The sequence below is a fragment of the Netta rufina genome (assembly GCF_964035555.1).
Source record: "Netta rufina genome assembly, chromosome: Z".
NCBI classification, from domain to species: domain Eukaryota; kingdom Metazoa; phylum Chordata; class Aves; order Anseriformes; family Anatidae; genus Netta; species Netta rufina.
Window position 1 is genome coordinate 72,083,010 of NC_140126.1, and position 19,889 is coordinate 72,102,898.

A 19,889-nucleotide genomic window follows, 5' to 3' on the forward strand; every position below is an offset into this window, starting at 1 on the left:
TGCATTTAAGTGGTGAAGCGCTATTTCCGTAACATTTTGACATTTTAATAACTCACGTTCAATTAACAAACAATCAATCCAATGTGCACAGATGAGAGTTAAAGTAGTATTATAATGTAAGTTATATACAAAATGGTAATATTTAGAAATTTTGCATCTGGTGATACAGTACAACTTATCTGAATTTTACCTTTTCCTTTTTCACCCACTGCAAGCAAAAGTGGTGGGAGTTTGTCACCATCAGGAACAAGGCTGATTTCTCTACGGACAGAGTTCTCAACACCACAAAGTGCTCTGTAACTTGAAGGACTAACAGGCATATCACTTTTAGTCCGATCAACTAAACTGGAACTAGTTTTCTCATCTTCTGTAGCAGAAGAACTCTCTTTAGTTCCTGGAGTTACGGATCTATAAATATGCGCCATCTCACTCTGGCCGCAAAGAGCCTGCTGCACATCCTGCTCTGAAGGAACAGGAGGACCTAGTCCCTCCATTCTTGTAACAACATCCATTTCTTCTTTTGGCTTTGAATTTACATCAGTTAGTATGTCATCTTCCTCTGGGTTTGCAGCCTATGAGAAAAAAAAGAAGATCTAAACTCTAGTCTCACAACAAACTCTTAACTTCTGTACTAGCAATCTAGAAGCAAAAAGCACATTGGGAAAGAAATCTATCAAAAATTATAGGAAATGCCACTAAATCTCTTGCATTTTTTCCCCCATTGTTAGAAGTCACATTAGTCCCTATCTTAGGTGAAGATGTGTTACTAATTTGTTTGGTAACAAAAAAAATCCTACCAGTGTTGTAAATTAGTTGTATTAGTATAGTTAGACCTAAGACATCAACAATGTCTTATGATCAGTAATGATCAGTATCCCTTAAGCAATCTGTTCTGTATTACTGTTTCCTCACTCATACCTACTGAACATTGTGATCTGTCCTCATTTTGATCAGTTCAGTATTGCAAGCAGCTGTTAGTAGAACACATCAGAAAAGAAACAGGAGTCTAGCGTTGGACAGTCTGACTCACTTCTAGTTTGGTGTCAAAGCTACGCTGCTCCCTCAGTGAAGCAGATATGGCAAGCTAAGGGCACAGTCACGTTATGATGTGAACTGTCATCAAAAAACAAACCAGGAGGTGATCTATCACCTTCCATGTACGCTAAGTTATCACACTACAAATCCATGTAGACTTGCATCCTATTTCAACAGGAAAGACCACATTTTAACAAGAAAAAAACTAACAGCTCTACGCTTGTCCTGCAATAATAGTTCTCCTGGTATGCCCTCAGCTTCCATCAAATCCCCTGCTTAGAGAGATGTGTGTGCCAGAAGGGGTGGGGGAGAGACACCAACCCCCCCCCCAAACCCACCAACCCCACAAACACACACAAAAATACAAGAGCTATTATTAAAAGGGCCTCTGGTAGACTTCTTCCCCACAAATTCACTTGCTGGTGTTGTCTATCACTTTATACTTTCAGCCTTCATAGCATCTTGTGACAGCATGTTCAGGATTACATGCTCTCTGGTAAAGTACATCCTGAGCCTTAGAGCTGCATTATGGAGGGTTTGTTTCAACCTTGAAAGCTGCACACAGGAACCACCAACTAATTGTTTCCTTTGTCCATGCCACGTTTGATTTTAGACGTTTCTCATCTTTTTAAAGTGAAAATGCCCTATTCTTTCCCCAAAATGGAACACGGGATGCATCTTTTGATCACAAAGTTGGGTAGAGCAAGAGTTGCTAGGTATATTCAAGTTCTGAGAGCAGTATGGATGCATTTATTGTCATAATGATTTTCTACTTCTGTTTCTCTTTTCCCATCCACTTACTTCCCTTTTTAACAATTAATTAAGCATTTTCTTCAGATTGACCACTGACCATAAACCAGCCTTTTCCACCCAGTGAGACAGTAATAAATGTACCATTAATAAGCCCCAAATCACACACTCCTAAGCCTGCATTTCAAGGCATATCACATAATCTAACATCCAATTCAGTAATAGCTGGAATGTATTTGCCTTCACTGTTTGAACAGTTTCACCCTTTTTATCCTCTGCAAGTACAACAAACAGCACTGCGTCCAGGACACAGAACAATTAGACTCAGTTCTTTGTCCCTTTATCACTTACGGTAGCTGTTCGGTTTATCTTTATGATTTGGAAGGGGGCCTTTTCATTTCTAACAGAGGCCTACTTTCTTTCAAGAGCTCCCAATGAGCTTTTCTAGACATACATGTTCACGAACAGCATCAGCATTACCTCTACCACTGCACATTTCCTCTAACAGAAGCGTGAGGCATGATTATCCCCATCAAAAATCTTTAATCTTTGCACTTCTTCGCTGTCACTCTGAACAGCTCCTCAGGCCCAAAGCCACTGCGGAAGCCAGATTCACCTGCGACTCAGTGGAATCCTTGTTCATACGGAATCACGTTTACTGCTATCCCTGCCTCATGAAATAAGGCTGATTTACATATTACACACCCTGCAGCTGTGGAGATTCTGCATGCAGCAGGTCTCAATGTGACTGCTCCCTGAACTGGACAGCTCGTTAATAGCAGAGCACCAGGCAGAGCTTGATGCTCTGGGGAGCCTACCGTGGGAAAATGAGGAACCACGTCAGAGCCCAGGAAACAACGTGATAAGGAATTTGAGCTCGATTATGATCAATCACTTCATCTAATCAATATGGTGCCTCATCCCTTTGCTATCTCTAATTCAAGGAAAAGCCCTAGCAGCACCATTCCTCTGTTTACACAGAGGAGTGAAGCCTTATGCTGCCTCGCTCCCCGGCTATTAATGTACTATGGGCACGGGGTGATCAGGCCTCCTTTGTGACTGGCTCTGGGGGGCCCTGTGGCATGGATAATTAACAATGGCACAATTAAGTGCTAAGGGGAGAGGGACTGCACAACCTGAGCCAGTAACAACCTATAAAAAAAACTAAAAAGACGTGAATCCTGGAAAACTGTCTGAAATACAATGGCCTCGCCATCCTATGAATAGTGATCCCAAGCAAGAACTCTTGGAGCTCTCTGGGGACCTCAGCAGGCAGCACCTTCAATGTCCCCCCGAGCTGGGAGGATCCCAGAAGAAGTACCTCTTGGGCCTGACTCCTCAAGGAACAAGCTCACCTGCAGACAAGCACCGACAGGGGAGTACGGTGAGAAATTTACTTTAAGAGGGACTCTTGGAAGTGTGCAACTGGATTTAGAAACTTCCCAGGACCCTGCAGTAAGTCTTGGGTGAACCTTGCCAGCCTTAAGTCTTTAAGCCCCTGTTTCCACTGTAGAATCATTGATCATTGTGTCAATTTTCTAAAACTTGTGTCAACTTTATAAAACACTCATCAAGTGCTGTCAAAAGTCATGTAATCTAACCTTGTTATGTGCTACAAAAATGTAATAAATCCTTAATTATTGCTACATTAGAGTTGTCTAAGATCTAATTCTGCAGCAGCAGTATACAGATTTTGCTGCACCCTATGGTATAGTACTCTAGGACACTAATCAGCTTCTTGTACAGCAGTTTAGTTTAGTTTAACAAGCAAACTACAGATAACCACTTGAAAAAGCTATAAGCACGTTAATAATGACAGATTTTAGAGCTATGGCTGAGGACACCTTCATAAGAATAGTTAATCAAAGCCTGTACAGGAAAAGCTTGATTTGGAGTTTATTCAGCTATATCATTTTTAACGTTCACATATGCCCCAATCAGTAGCAAGCAAAGTTATTTCAAGATAGAATTCATGCACCTACACACACTTCTTAATTCATACCATATGCATCTCTGGCAAGTCAGGGTTTACTGGACTTAGGTCCTGTGATGACCTCTTTGCTCCAGATGAAAGTTTTGTTGTATCTGCCACTTCTCCAGTTGGCAAAATACCATCTGCAAACCAAACTCTCCTCTGTTCTTTGGGGCACAGCCCTAGGATAGGTTGAGAAAACAACACTGACTTCATATTATTTTCACTGTCCTAACAGCTGAAAGGGATACAAATGCAGCCCCTTCTCCCCCCAGTTATACAGACAATCTGCTCACTGAAACCAAGCACAAGTAGGCAGCTTGACTCCAGCCAGTCTCTCCCATCAGGTGAGCACATGCAAAAGACATCTCATACTAGCAGAGGAAGATGTCACGCTATAGTTATGTGTATCATTTCCTCGGTCATCCCATCACCCCTCTGTAGTTAGGTAAGAGTGAAATGCATATCACAACTAGAAGGTGAAATACTCTAAAAAATTAGAGTATCATGTTGTTAAAAGTTTATTTTCATTGATGAAAGTCAGATAATGGTGGGACAAAGACACTATTTAGTCACTGATCATTGCTCCCTAACTTTTCCCTAAAAAAAAAAAAGGGGGGGGGGGGGGGGAATACTTTGTTTACTGTAAAACTGGCAGTTGCAACACAAGCCAGAAATATCCTCAGCTATTAAAACGATGACAGCAATATCTGTACTGAAAAAGAAGTTGCTATATAAGCACATAAGACAGTGAAAAGAACAAACATCCACATTTCATAAATGGAGATGTAAGACACACTTGGTCAAGCTCATACATGGAGTCTGAACTAGGAGCTGTAAGCTTCCTCTAAATCCCAGTTCACAGAATTTGTTTGAGTCTCAGAAAGAATATCACTATACCAAGTATGTATCCATGATACAGCAAACAACTCTTTCCGAGCAGAACTTGAAAATGTGTTAGTTAAATTATACTGTGTTTAGCATACCTTCAATGCCGGGTTGTTTAAGCACTGAAACAGGTGACAATGCAGAGGATGAGGGAGTGCTAGCACTACCAGGTATCTGGGCTTCCTGCAAAGGTGCAGCAGAACACTCAGAGGAGACACTGGAGTTAGGAAGAGGACCAGTTGGACTCATCATCCTTTCAAATGCCTGTGCTAAAACAAAAACAAAAAAAACAAACAAACAAACAAGAAGTGGTTAGATTTTACAATTTTACAATTGAATACATTTACTTTGAGGTGTAATACTGATTTTTTTTTTTTTTTGCCAAAACAGTAGACAATTTAGTTAGTTGTGAGAAGTGAATGTTCAAGCTATTGCACAGAAGAAAATCCAAATTGCTTGATTTTCAACCTCTCCACTTGCCTAATTCACTCCCAACATATAAAGAGACCTTCTCAAAGAGCTCGTTATTGTTGCAGTGACTACAATGAGCCATATAGTCCCTGTACCTCAGTGCAGATGTATCAACTTTATGAAGCCAAATTTCATTCAGGTGGTACATTTATAAAGTCTGGTATGTTTTCAACTTGTTATTTAAATATTATTAATAAGGATCTCAGTTTCGTCCGGCTATTCCCATGAAGCATCCACACTCCGCTTTCCGTTAAGAAAAAGTTAACCAATTACAGTTAAAAAAAATTAACTACAATTACAGTAGTACTGTTAAGGTAATTTCTAAGAACATCAGGATAAAAAGCTACATGTTATTTGCCCATTTTACACGAGAACTAGCAGGGGTATGGCCTTTTCATCAAATATAAAGCTCCTGTGGCGATCAGGGAAAGGTGGGGCAGAAATCTCTTTTCCTGGACTCCTGCCACAGGTGACCCCAACTGAAGCAAGGAATCTTCTCAGAAACCACAAAATTAAAGAGATACTAGTTGTAAATATTCTCCTTAAATGATTACTGCAATTACTAAAAAACAAAAACACCAACAACAAAAAAAACACTCTTTACCTTTATTAATATCATTGTAGCAGCCAGTACAGACTCTTGCTTCCTTCTCCATGTACTGTAGTTTGCACTTTCGTTTGCAACAAGCACCACAAAAAACCTGAACAAGAAAGGGACTCAATTAAGCATTTTAAGAAAAGCCCCACTATTTCCCGAGTTCAGTTCCTATTATGGCCTGTTTTATTAAACAGATGGAATAACACAAAGCACACATAAAGCATTTTAGCACATGCATGTCATAACATGTTTCTGTGCTGAGAGAAGGGAAAGTACTAGAATAGAAAGGTTTTCATCAGGAAGCTTAAAGCTCCACAGTTTGGTTCAGGCTGCCAGGTCTGCTTTTGATCAGGAGTTCCTACCCTGCTTCCAAAAACTGCATCACAGCCTGTCCACAGTGGAAACTCTGAAAAAGGCTCTGAAAAACATCCCGTTGCTCTTCTGAAACACTCATCAATGAATGCTGTGCCACAGAACTGCTCTGCAGCATTAACCAGGGTAGCACTTTGGATACTGCACATCATCACTCTACGATTTCATCACGATTTCAGGTCCAGCATCTGCTGGAGCTCTGCAAAGAGTCCGAAATGCTGCTTTGCACATTTCCATCAACTGCTTTCTCCAAGGAAAGCTGCTGAAAGTGCCGCAATCCTTAAAAATAAATGAAAGAATTACTTAATAAATAAAAAATTAAGGTACAATAATACTCCAAGCAACTCTTGGTCTTGTATAAGAACTGCCAGGTATCTCTTCTTAAAAGCTAAGATTGCATGATGTTATCTGAAATATTTTATTATATCCCCAACAGACTACATAACACTTGTCTTCCTTCGTATTATGGAACAGTTTAGTCTCAAATGGGAAATAAGGAGAGAACAGACTGTATTAGTAGCTTATTTCAGGGCTACAGCTGGAACAGAGAGATTCAGACACAGAAAGCGTCATCCCAGTATACTTTCTCATCCAGGCATGAAAAAGAGCAGCACATAAAACTTCTTCCTGTGGACAGATCAAATTACATACAGCCAGGTGCCTGCAGATTGACTAAAAATTATTTTATTTTTAAGACCATACTCAGAAGCATCTGGCATATAATCGCATAGTGATTAGAAAGCTCTTCCAAGAAATACATTTGTTTGATTACAGACCCTCTGCAGCCTAGTATTCAAGCTATCTCCCATGGAAGACATCTATGATGCTATCTCAAGATCTTCAAAAAAAAGGACTCGGGTAGTGTTGAAACCGTATCAGCAGAGATCCATCCCCAGACCATTCTTCTTGCAGCACTGATACCTGCACTACAATGAATCTAGGGGAATCCAAGCTACCTCTTCTATCTCTCGGACAACTACCCTGAGCTTTGGGAAGCTCAGTGCTTCCCAAACAACTTCCTAATAATGCTGGCTCTGGAACTATGTTATCTAGGGAGCCTCCACTACTCTGCCAGAAAGAATTATGTTAGTCGCCTTCTTGTTGCTAGCTTCCTTCAGCAAAGCACTTAAAGATCATGCTCTGAAAGAACAGCTTACACTCTCACACTTCAACAGGATATACGCACACACATTTATATTTATCTTGTCTATTTTTAAGCACAGATTTGGGGCTGGGTGGGGTGGTAACTTTAGTCTGGACCATGCCATGAGACTGTACAATCCATCTAAGAATTACATTTCTAGTTTTTCTGCAAGTTCCCACAAATACCTGGTGCTTTTCTCGCTTTTACCTGATGTTCTTCCTGGGGGAGCTTGCAAGTTTTCAAGAAGTCCTACTATTTTTAGCTATACACGGACTCTAGATTTAATACTAGCCTTTACAAAAAAATAGCTTTTCAAACCTTGGTCTGACAGAAGCCTTCTACGCCTTATCACAGTTAAGTGGAGGCAACAGTAAATCTCCTGCTATTCCTAATTATCTCCAGGAAAACAAAGTGGATTAAGGAGAAAAAAAAAAAAAGGAAAAAAAAGAAAAAAAAAACAGCAGTAACAGGAAAAAAAGCAGGTTTTATAAGTTAACTCTTCAAGCAGGAAAAGCCACTGCAAGCACAGTTACACTTGATCAGTGCAAGATAACCCCAAAAAAGGAACTATTCTAGTTGCTTCTGCATTAATGTCACAGCTAATTTATCTCAACTAAAAACAGGTGCTCAGTAAAGAAGTTAAGAATGGAACTGGAAAGGATTAATTGCTAATCAGCAGCAATCAACCTTAAGGCTCCAAACGCTGAGCAGTGCAACCTTGGCATTGCCATGCTCCTCTTACACTCGGTGCCACTGGCACCATCAACAGAGGAACCGACTCAAGCCTCCTGCACAGGAGATGAGAGGTGGAGAACTAAGGGACGGGTGGCTCGGCAGGGCAAAAGTGATGAAAATGAAGCCACTGAGCAAAGAAACCGATTTTGGTTGCACTAGGAAGAAAAAATGTACCTATGCAATTCTCTTCAAGGAGAGGTCAAAGAGGACAACTACGCACTTCTACCAGCTTCTTCTTTAGTGCAAGTGGAAGAAAACACAACAACCCACAACGGGCCCATGAGGAAGGTAAATTTTGTCTTTAAAGACAAGTGACAAAGCAGTAAGCTATGGCACACTCAGAAAAGCTATGACAGAGCTGCGTAGCACACCGTTATCTGCAACCGTTATGAGCCTTCACCCATTCTCCCAATGCACTTACACTGTGAAGCTCCCTTTATTTATGCTGTTCTTATGCCAAGACATCCTCCGTTAACACACAGGATTAGCAACACCAGCAGCTGTTAGCTGTGAACAACAGCGTGTACTGAAGGGGCCTCCTTCTCCAGAGGACGTGCAAGAAATCTCATGGCAAGTGTAGACAGCCAAATGACTAAAATGAAGCCTACTCTGAAGAACTGTATTTTAAAGTGTTGCATAACTTCAGCAGGGTATACTGCCAACTGCTTAAGTTCAATGACTCTTAGCTTATCATGACAAAACCTTCATTTTCTTGGCATCAAACTGCTCGCCTACCCTTTACTGTACATTTACTGCTAATAAATGGGGACTATGGCTTGAATACGCAGCACCAAAAGCAGCATTCTGGGCCAAAAAAAATAAAATAAAATAAAGCAAGCCTCTCTGAATGTCTTTTAAAACTGAGGATGCAAGAAGTTAACAAATACTGATGCTAGCCTTTGCAATACTTCCTCACCCATAAAGCCTGCAGAGGAACGCTGAAAAACCAGTTAATTAGTACTATTAATATTTGCATTTATGCACAAGTACATAAACCACAGTAGCTCACAAGGAAATTTATTTTTGATTAAAAGCAAGCTTTGATGTTATTTACTCCCTGCAGAGTACCATTCTCTCAGCAGAAGTAGCACACTTCTCCCTGCTCCCCTGCCCTCCCTGCCAGCTCTCTCGGAAATTTACACATACGTTTAAGCACAGAGGACAGGCTTAGACTATAAATCCTTTGCATGGCTACTGCTGTCACAGCTCCTCAAAGGACACGATCCTTCCTGAGCCATGGATATTGTGAGCCATGGACTCACTTGAATTCCGATCACCATCAGCATCGTCTCCATCTTTAGAGCTTAAATACTTAAGAACTGAGCAAAAAAAAATAAGATTCATTGTAGTAATCACTATGCAGTGCACATTGTCTTATCTTCCTTAAGAACAATAGTCTGGCCAGTAATGGAAGGTAAAATAATAACTTTTTCCTTACAACCCCATTATTAAGAACTCTGTTAATAGACTTAAAATACTTAATATCAGTCTTTCCCAACAATCCGTATCTCTGAATAAAAATTAAAACAGACATATAAAGAAAAACACGTAGAGCCCAGAAGAATTCTGTCCACATTCTTCACCTTTCATATTCTGGTTATCCCTAAATCGAAGTAAATTTGCCTACAAAACCAAAGGACCCCCTCACCAATAACTTACTTTTCCACACGCACGACAGTGGTGTCGTCTTTTTGTAAAGGTGAACTTCGCTTGACAGCTCATGCAGTTGGGTGCCTCTGAATCAGGGACCCACAATGGCTGTTTCTGTGAAAGAGCTGCAGGTGTTTTAACTGGTTCTGCACTTTCAGATGTTTGGCTTCCTCCCGCTTCGGTGCTGCTTTCCCCAGCAGGTTCAGAATTTTTTTCAAAATTAGTGCTGGTGCTTGAGAGGGGAACTTCTGGGGTAACAGAATTCACGTCCTGGTTTTCTCTCTCAGGTACTTCTGTCCGATTCAGCTGTCTCTGACCAGCAGCTCCTTGTGGAAGGCCAAACAACTGCTTTGGTCTTGCACCTTCAGTGTGAAACTTCGAAACTAGTGCCTCGCTACCATTCTCAGTCACATCCTGAACATGAGTCCCTTCTGTTGGAGATTCCAGTTTATTGGCAGTGAGAGATGCTTCAGGATTACTATTAACGCTAGTTATATCTTCCAGTTTTGTCTGTGTATGTTCTTCAGCAACCTCTGTAAAATCTAGGTTCACATTTGTTAAATGCATTTGTTCTGCATCAGCTTCCATCAAGTTACTGTCACTGTCTAAAGGCAAATTAGACTGATGACTTTGTCCATACAAGAACTCATCAAGCTCAGCATCACTTATTAGAGTATCACTTTTGATAATGCCCTCCTCAACCGAGAAGTCAGCCACAACTTGGCCAACACTTTCATTGTAGTAAGAGTCTGTATCAACACCGTATGGCTCAGCTTCATATTCCTGAAAAGCAGAAGAGAGAGCTTTGATTTGCTCAGAATCGCTGTCATCAGTTGCATTCTCAGTACCACATATCTTTCCACCTGCACTCTCTTCCACAACACTTTGGTTGATTTTAGGTGAACATTCTTCCTGTTCATGCAAGTCAGTCTCCTTCCAGGATTCACATGTAGAGGCATCAGCTTTGGACTTCCCAGCATGAATAGTTAAATTGTCACTAATAACCTCCACCATCTCACTCTGAGGTAGAGGATTAACTTCTTCTTCTGTTACAACTGATGAACCAGGTACAGACAGCGATGTCTGGACATCCTCGACTGATACACATGAAGGTGAAACACTGCTTAGTATTTCACTGCCAGCAAGCTCTTCACTATTTACATTCTCCTCTGTAATTTTCTCTTGTAAGGCTACTTTAGCCCCTGTTTGACATGTGGAGCTTGGTAAAACACAACTTCCAGGTAATGCTGCATGGCTTTTGTGCAACTGAGGCCTCTTTGGCAGGTCTGAAGGCATGGATTCATCTTTACCCTGATCTTTTGAGTCTTCATCTTCTAGGGCATTTCCTCCATACATCTCTTTGCTCACTGCAGAGCACGCACTTTCATCTTCTGGCTCACAAGACAATTTTCCGTATGCTGCCTCATCTTTGGGACTGTATACATTCGGACTCCGTGATGTCACAGAGGCACATGCAGTATTAAGGCAAGCAGTTTGTTCCGCCTGATCAAATGCTTCACTGCCCTTCAACGATTCTGTTCTGTGTGGATCACCACACGGTTCTGAGATCGTTGTTTTAGCAAAAACATCTGATTTTAAAGGTAATGGGCTACTCTCCTCTGTTTTAAGGTGTCCTGCATCTTGTAGCACTGAGTCCCCATCACACTGTTCTGTACTTGAAACACCGCCGCTGCAACTTACTGGTGACACACAAACAGGAACAGGTATGCAAGATATGCCAAAGCCAAGCAAACAGTCTTCACTGGGCTGGGAGTCATGTGGCTGCGCCTTTTGATTATCTTCGCTGGAACCTGCTGAATGAATCAAGTTACCTGTGTCATTAACAAGATCACACACAGGTATACTACACCTTCCTGGGGTGGAAGCCTGAATTTCTTTTGAGGAACTGCTGTCCACAGTGGACAAAAGATCAGGGCCAGCAACACTCTTCTCATTTTGTGATGGGTAATTCAGAATCCCTTCATTTGGTCCAGTATGGCTGACTAGAGAGATGTTGTCTGATGCCATACAAGCATCCTCTTGCAGTTTGGGTGTTGGATATGCATGTTGTAAGCCATCCAGGTCTGAAGAAAATGAATGTTGTTTCGAGTCATATGGATTTTGAGGTGTTCTGTAGAAGTCACATTCATCTGTTTTAAGCAAGAAGAGATCAAAAGCAAAGTTTGTAAGACTCACGGGTTTCTACAGTGCACAACCTCAAAATCTCAACTATTTATTAATACAAGGTTTTATGCATACGTTACTTTCAAGTTCCGCTGTCATAGTCATTTGGCTAGTATTGCTACGCTGGAGAGGAAGGCAGTGGAGGTACTAACCTGTGTTCTGTTCAAATTCATCAAGTAGCTTGTCCAAGTCACAGACTGCAGCTCTAAAATAACTGTCCATTCTAGTTACAGTTCTAGTGAAGCTTTAGGCCTCTTAAACCTAGAAAGAAAAATACAGCATTTCATTCACATTATGCTATTTACAATGTCAACCTGCTCTCATTATTTGAGAACAACTTCCAGGAGGTAATTTTTCTTTTCTTTTTTAATAAATTTTTTTCTATACAAACAGAATGCTGGTAGGAAGATGGCTGCAATCTGTTAGCCTCTATCTATTCTACAGTACACTCAGTACACTATTCACTAAAAATTTCACCTCAAATCAGGAAATGGAGACTGACTTCTTAAAACCAAATGTGTCTGAGTTCATACTCTGGCATTGTAACAGTGAGAAGGTTTTAAACCAGCAAGAAGTCAGATCTTCTATCTTGACCCCCCCCCTATACATTTTATACCACATGGTTCACAGGAAAAACAAAAACAAGATAGGCCACTGTTACCCTTGCAATCCAAACGAATTGCATAAGTAAATGATGCCTACATAATCCTAGATAAATCATACTCTAAACTGCAGTAGGTTGCAAGAAGAAGTTTCCATCTGCTACTGGAAATGCCAATATGAAAAAAAGGAATTCCTGCAGGAAGTCAAGCTTGAATTTGAGCATGTGAACACAACCTTTAAAAAAAAGAGATTGGTTCTCTTAGTTCCCAAGTTATCCAGCCACTCAACTGCAGTTAACTCTCAGCTATGGTCAAATGTTTCAGTTAAAACTAAACACAAGCTGAAAACTGAAGTGTATCAGGGACTAGAAAGCTGATAAGCAGCTGAAGCATGGTGAGACAGTCATCTTAACGCAGAGCTGCAGTGCATTTAAGCACGTTGAGGTCAGGACTGCTCCCCACAATGATCAATGCACTGCCTTTAGATCCTCCTCTGAAACTTTCCTCCAAGGCCAGGAGGAGAAAACAAAAAAAAATCCAGCATGATAATTTATTTCATCTCCACCATACCCAAAATCCATCAATTTTCTATGAGACTCTGAGATCGTTAAAAAAAAAAAATTTAAAAAAAATCTAATTTTAGATACTCGCCAACTCACCAGAAAGCTATTTGGTGTTACACTCTGTATTACAAAACATCCTGCTTAATTTCTTTAATGAAGATCCCCAGCCACTGAACGTTATGCCCTTTTGGTCACTCTGAGGAGCTTCCCAGTTCCACATCTGTCTCATGTCTCAATACCCATAACGTGCAATTATCCAGAACATATAATCAAGATGTCATTTACATTTCCCTCAAGTAAACCAAGGGGATTTGGATTACTTAAAACTCCTTTCCTCTGGAAACCAGACCTGTGGAGGGCTGCCTTGTTATCCCTGCAGCACACTTCAGCCTCTCTGCATTTGATGACTTCACACCCAACGCTATTCAACAGACCGTCTCTCCTCAGTGCTTAGAGACCAAAGAAACACTTAAATCCTCTTGCAGCTACTGGTCTAGATCCTTTCCCCTACTAACTCCACGAAAGAACAAGTTTCCCTTCTTGTTCAATGGTTCAGATCTGTAATGTTCACCTGCCACTCTACCAATATGCATGCTGAAGAATACTTTTTCAAACTAAGCTATAGTTTAAATACAGATCCATAAAACTCAAGAAAGTTGAAACAGACTGTATTTGTCAGAAATTCATGCAGTACTTTGTGCCATATAAAAAAAAAATCTGAATATCCTGCTGTATCTGTATCCTCAGCCGTCACTCCCACAGCCTTCAGCACACTGCATGGTGAAGTCAGGTCTGACACAGCTGTATGATGAGCACTACGACTGCCAGCAAGTACCTGTTTAATGCTATTTCTCTTACCAGTGAGAACTGTGTTCAAATAAAAGTAACAATTGTCTCATTTCACGGCCTCCTGATAAGTGGAAGATTGATACTTGAAGCAGAAGTTACAACAGATTTTGATGATTAATTAAAAGCAATTCTAGCACAGATACCACCCTTAAAGATATAATGGACACCAACAAAATTGCTGGTCAAAAAAATAGGAGAGTTATAAGTGAGTTATATTTTCCTACCTCAGTGACAACTGAAGCTTTTCCAAAAATAAAACTTTGATATTTAAGAATTAATAATAATAATAATAATAATAATAATAATATTGAGAGGGGGGGGGGAGAAACAAGACATTCAACTAATTTTATCTTGTACTTAAAAAGACTTCCAGATTATCCATGGCATTTTTCATTCTTAGGACATGACAAACCTTGAATTAAGTACACACAGTATTTGATTATAATGCTAAATAATTAATTAGAAGGATGTGTTTGCACTGTGCATTTCTGTCCCATTGACCTCTCTCAAAACAGAAAGAATCAAGGGCAAAGAACTGCAGAACTGAAATTTTCTGTTACAGTTTGTATTACATAGCTTAAGATACAGGTGAAATCATCTCCATTAAAAAAAAAAACAGAAAATCTACCATGATACATCATTCCATGCCAACACAGTTGTCACATTTAGTTAATCCTACAGTTTTGAAATAAAATGATTCTGAGGTGATAAAGCACTTTGAACAGCTGAAATAACTTTGAATAACTAGTATATTACTCATTATTTTTACTACCCTTTCTTGAAGCGTTTCACAGATCTTCAGCTCTTTTAGAGCAGCCCTCCAACACCTTCCCCCAGCTCCTCTCCCTCATCTCCCCAAAATCAACACAAAAACAAAGACAACAGTAATTCCTTACCTTACCCATATCTCACCTCTCTGCTCTCAACACTTGTATCACCAGCCAACTGTGAAATCCTTCTGGTCTGAGATCTTTTTTTATAGGAATGAGACCAGGTTTTCTTTTTGGCTTGCTACAGCTACCTACAGCCAGTCCCAATATTTACATTAAACAAGAAGTGAACTAGAAGCCCTGAGGTTCTGGTGACGTGTTTTTGTTAAATGGTTGCTTGCTTCCTCAAAGGAAAGTAATCTTTAGTATCCATGTTTTTCATTGAACTACATTCACTTTGAATATACACTCAGTTTCAAGAATTATACTTCTAACTGTCTCAAACCTGCAGCAGCACCACCATGGTTTTTAAAATAGGTAGAAAATTTTAGTTCGAGGTCCACCCACAAAAGCATTAAAAACCCAAATGACCGAGAAAGGAGAGGGAAGTAAATATTTTGTATGAGCACGGAGAGAGCATGAAAGCAGAGGAAGATGACTGCTGGGCACTGCAGGTTTTAGAGGAACTGCTTTGTAAACAACTTGTCCTTGTGCCATTCCTTAAATCACTGCAGTTATGGTTTGCTCAGTTACACATTCTGCAGAGCAAGAACTGACCTGGCTGATCTAAACATTTTTAATTTATTTATTTCCTTAGTTATTTTTCATCCAGATGAGGTCCTTGCATAGACACATTAAAAAAAAACTAACATGCCACCATACCAGAAGGGGCAGTGCACAAACAGGACACAACATTCATAACTCTGTCTGAGGTCTTACATCCTTCATGGTACAGGGAGACATGCAACTCGAGCCTCTTAATGGCTCCATTTTGTGTATTTTTTCCCCAAAGCTGAAAGATTTAAGTTTTAAGTACTGTTTAAATCACTGTCTGCCAAAGATTTTATGCTTTCACTTGAAGTTAAGTATTTATGTGCTAGGAGACTGGAAGATATATACCAGTGCTCCTCAAAATGGGAAAAAAAAAAAAAAATCAAAGCATAAAATGAGTAGAGTACAGCGTTAAACAGCTAGTGTCTAATGTCAGAAGTCATCCCAAAGAGCAAGCTTTATTTCAGAAAGACAAGCTTAGACCGGAGAACGTAGTTATGGTTAAATCGGTTAACTTAGTCTCTAAAACTGGTCTGTAAACTTTCTTTCACTGTATTAAACTGAGCCAATTAAATCTATTTCCTTATGAGTTTCACTGCCTACCTTATGACTGAAGGACAAGGCCAGATGATGAGAGAAGCCTTGGAGTGATCACTCCAAGATCTTCAGCCAGAAGTATACAAAAGACAACTTTCAAACTCCACACATCCTGAACCACTGCAGATCAGCAACTCTCATCACACCATTTGTCCTTCTGTGTGTCTCATTTAATGGATGGACAATCTCACCAAAGAACAGGTCACTGAAGATCTCACCTATTACCAGGGCTTCCAAGTACGTGGCATGGCAAAAGTACATTTTATTCCAGCTAGCAGCCTTCGTTTTGTTGATTATCCTTTAGCTTCAAGACAGAAAACAGTTCTCTTTAATGTTTTACAAAAAGGCACACCAAGACAACTCTCACCACTTCTCTAGATAAATGTTTGGTTTCTTTCTAAACAAGCTTGCTGCCAGTCTTTCAGCTTTCAAAGCTTTTTTCTTATGCCGTAATTACAGGATAAGCTTTCTTTATTACCTTACCCAAGTTTATTTAGTGGACGATTAACAACAAAACTGCTCAAACAGGCAGAATCCATCATGGTGAACTCAGGAAGCCAGTATCCCAAACAGACAACAGTATCAGTGTTATTCTGTGGTAAACTCTGGAGGAACCGAACAGTCAGTACCGAGCACACATCAGCACCTGGTCAGACACCCTTCTTTCCCTGCAAGTTTAAAGTGCACAAATGGAAACAGTGCAGGTTTGCTTATGTTATTTGCCCAGTCAGAGGAGCCTTGGTCCCTGGCAAACTCCTAATACTGCACTTCGCATTGCACAAAGAGTGTATCTTAAGAAATGGAGGCAATGATTTTACTAAATAAGAATTGTTGCATGGTCATCTAGATGACATTATTTGCTTCTCTTGGGTAACAAGTGTGTCAATATACTAAAAAATAAAATAAAAAAAAAAAGAGTATCTTTGTTTATAACCTTATAAATCACTTCTAATATAATAGGCACATACTCCAGTGTTCAAAAGGCACTTAATGTTAGGCAATTCTAAGTGCACTCCTATTTAAGTGAGAACATAATACACATGATTATTTGCCAGTTTTTAGTTATTCTCTATCCTAGCAATCTATATTGTAGTTTATCAAAGACAGTGTCTCTAAATGCACAAAGTTAGTAGTTTTCCATTATGATTTGCACAGTAAAATTTATAAATTCATTACTACTTACTAACCAAAAAACGATTGTGACTGATGACAAGCAGTCTTTTGATATTCACAAATCCCTAAAAAACAGTTCCTGTAGTGCTTGATACATGTAGGCATTACCAGAGCTCAATCCACTCACAACCCATCATCCCTGCAGAATCCAGGCCTGCCAAAGGGCATCAGGTTTGGAGACAATGAAACACACGTGCACTCACACACACATACACAGAGCTCTTAATTCCTGAAAATTAGCCTCTTATTAAGACTGCTATTGCAGTCATCAGGAAAGTCTTTGTGCTCACTGCAAAGTTGCATTATTTCAACTCCATCACTGTGCTTACTCACTATACTTAAGAGTGACCAGAAACTAGATGCTTGAGGCTCTACAGAGAAAAAAACACAAACAACAAACCAAAACAACAAAACTAAACCACGCCAAAAACCTAAGGGTACAACTACCCGTGCAGCTGGTCAGCAATCAACCTAACTGAGCAAAAGCTTTGGGAAAAGCTTAAGTGGTGTCAGATAAAAAATAAAATGATTCTTGCTGACCAATGCAACATATTATCCAACCAAAAAAGTGCAGGAGCTGCTGACACTGCAGATTTACTGGCTGAATTAGGGAATGAACATAAAAGTTAACAGAAGTTTTCAGGCACCTAAAAGAAAGCTGACATGGCACACTGCAAAGCACTACACTGCCTTGCCTGAAGAGGGATATTTTGTTAGTTCAACAAAATTTCTTCAGAAAAACTACAATAAAAAGCCACCAACAGTATTATCACCAACAGCAATCAGACAACTTCAACATAACATCATATTCAGTCCCCCCCCTCCACCCCTAAATTGTGCTTTCACTCAGCCCCAGTAACACGTTATTTCTCTTCTGACCAGAAAACAGTACCATGCATGCCACAGAGAGAAAAGATGTCGCTGGATGTATTAGGTATATGGAGCAGGAGGCCTGCAGACACGGCCTCTGTAAGAAGAGTCCAGCAGCCGCCCCACGTTAGATAAGGGCCAGTTTCAGCCAGCTCCAAATGGGACCTGCCACTGGCCAGAGCGAAGCCAGTAAGTGATGTTGGTTGAGCCTCTGGGACAGCAGATTTAAGAAGAGGGGAAAAAAAAAAATAGTTGCTCATCAGCAGCTGGGAGAGAGGGGTGAGAGCCAGCCCTGCAGCCCCCAGGTGATTGCAGCAGGAGGCAGGAGGTGCTCCAGGCAGGCAGGCAGCAGCAGTTCCCCTGCGGGCTGTGCAGGGAGAGGCCCCTGGTGGAGCAGGCTGTCCCCCTGCAGCCCATGGGTCCCACATGGAGCAGATCTCCACGCTGCAGCCCCCCGATGGGTGAAGGAGCTCCCGGTGGAGCAGGTGGATGTGGCCTGGAGGAGGCTGCGGCCCATGGAGAGCCCCCGCAGGAGCAGGCCCCGGGCCGGAGCTGCAGCCCGTGGAGAGGAGCCCCCGCAGGAGCAGGGGGTCTGGGGGGAGCTGCCGCCCACCCGTGGGGGACCCGTGCTGAGTCTGTTTTGCCTGTTACGATAACTGTTGAGTGATCTCCCTGTCCTTCTCTCAACCCTTGAGCCCTCTTCATCCTATTTTCTCCCCGTTTCGCTTTGAGGAAGTGGAGTGAGAGAGCGGTTTGTGGTGGAGCTGGGCTGCCCAGCTGGGTAAAACCAGCACACTGGACAATTACTGATTTTCAGCAGTGCTCTATAGCACATCAGCGGCACCAGCGCAGCTGAAGAATCCACTTGCCCAACCGAACAAACACATCTCTCACACGCTGCACACAATGCCACCGCTATTGGCTGTACCAGCTTTTATTATTTAGCTGTAGAAACTGAGTCATGAGAACGTGATGGCTGTTACATCAGGTCTGAAGTATCATCCTCCAGACAAAGGAAATCAGTGCTCTCCCAGCACACTCATATTTTCTGGTTGGCGTGATTAACGATCAGATTAGAGGTACTGGAGGACCTAAGCAGCAGACGCTCATAGCATCTAGACATTTCTCCTAAGCACGCTAATAACCACTTCTCTACCGCTGTAGTTTGCATTTGACTACAGACCGACAATGTTTACCAGTTTATCCAGAAGCCTTAAATCACTTCATGCCTCAACCAGAGCATTATAACCATTATATTCAGCATCCTGTAGCTAAGCCAAGGGAGCAGCAGCACGGATACCACTGAATGCGAGCACCTCATCCCCCTGAGCAGCAAGGGGACCGCACAGCCTGCGAGCCGCACCCCACACCGACACAGACCGAGGGTTTTTGCTCCGTTTCCCCAAAATACCACACCTGGGCGCCCCGGAGCCTGCCCTCACCGATGAAGGGAGCCCCTCGCTCCCTTCGCCACCGCTCAGGACGCGCTTCAGGCCGGGGGAAGGGAAGGGACGAGGCACCCACCGCCCACCAGGAGAGCCCCAACACGGCGACAGGCGACGGGCGAGAGCCTCCCCGCTTCCCCTCAGCCCTCACCTCACGGGCGGCGGCTCCGGGACGGCGGCGCCCCTTGTTTGCGCGGCCGCTGGGCGCATGTGCGGGTCCCGCCCCTGGCGGCGGCGGCGGCCGCCATCTTGTGGGGCTGCGGAGCGCAGGCGCGGGGCAGCGCCGAGATGGCGGCTGCGCCCCCGCCCGGCGAGGGGGAGTGCATCCGTGTTGCGGGGTTTATTTTGTTTATTTTTTTTACTTAGTCCGTAACATCCGTGTTCAAAAAACAAACAAACAAAGACACATCATCTGTGTTAAATAAAAAAAAAAAAAAAAAAGACACAACATCCGTATATAAAAAAAGCAAAACTTCATTTTTATTCGCCTGACGCCTGTATTGGAAGGAC

The 19,889-nt window shown here is 41.7% G+C and overlaps 1 protein-coding gene across 1 annotated transcript in view; it reads right to left on the reverse strand.

Annotated features, from left to right (window-relative positions):
* The window catches only part of ZFYVE16 (zinc finger FYVE-type containing 16), a 32,209-nt gene extending 12,585 nt beyond the window's left edge, over window positions 1-19,624 (reverse strand). The window contains exons 1-7 of the mRNA XM_084305714.1: window positions 19,531-19,624; window positions 11,952-12,060; window positions 9,625-11,765; window positions 5,721-5,817; window positions 4,744-4,914; window positions 3,788-3,939; window positions 191-572 (exon numbers count right to left, since the gene is read on the reverse strand). Coding sequence (XP_084161840.1) covers window positions 191-572; window positions 3,788-3,939; window positions 4,744-4,914; window positions 5,721-5,817; window positions 9,625-11,765; window positions 11,952-12,021 — 3,013 coding nt within the window. The 5' untranslated portion in view covers window positions 12,022-12,060; window positions 19,531-19,624. The remainder of the gene's footprint in view (window positions 1-190; window positions 573-3,787; window positions 3,940-4,743; window positions 4,915-5,720; window positions 5,818-9,624; window positions 11,766-11,951; window positions 12,061-19,530) is intronic.
* Window positions 19,625-19,889: the final 265 nt, after the last annotated feature.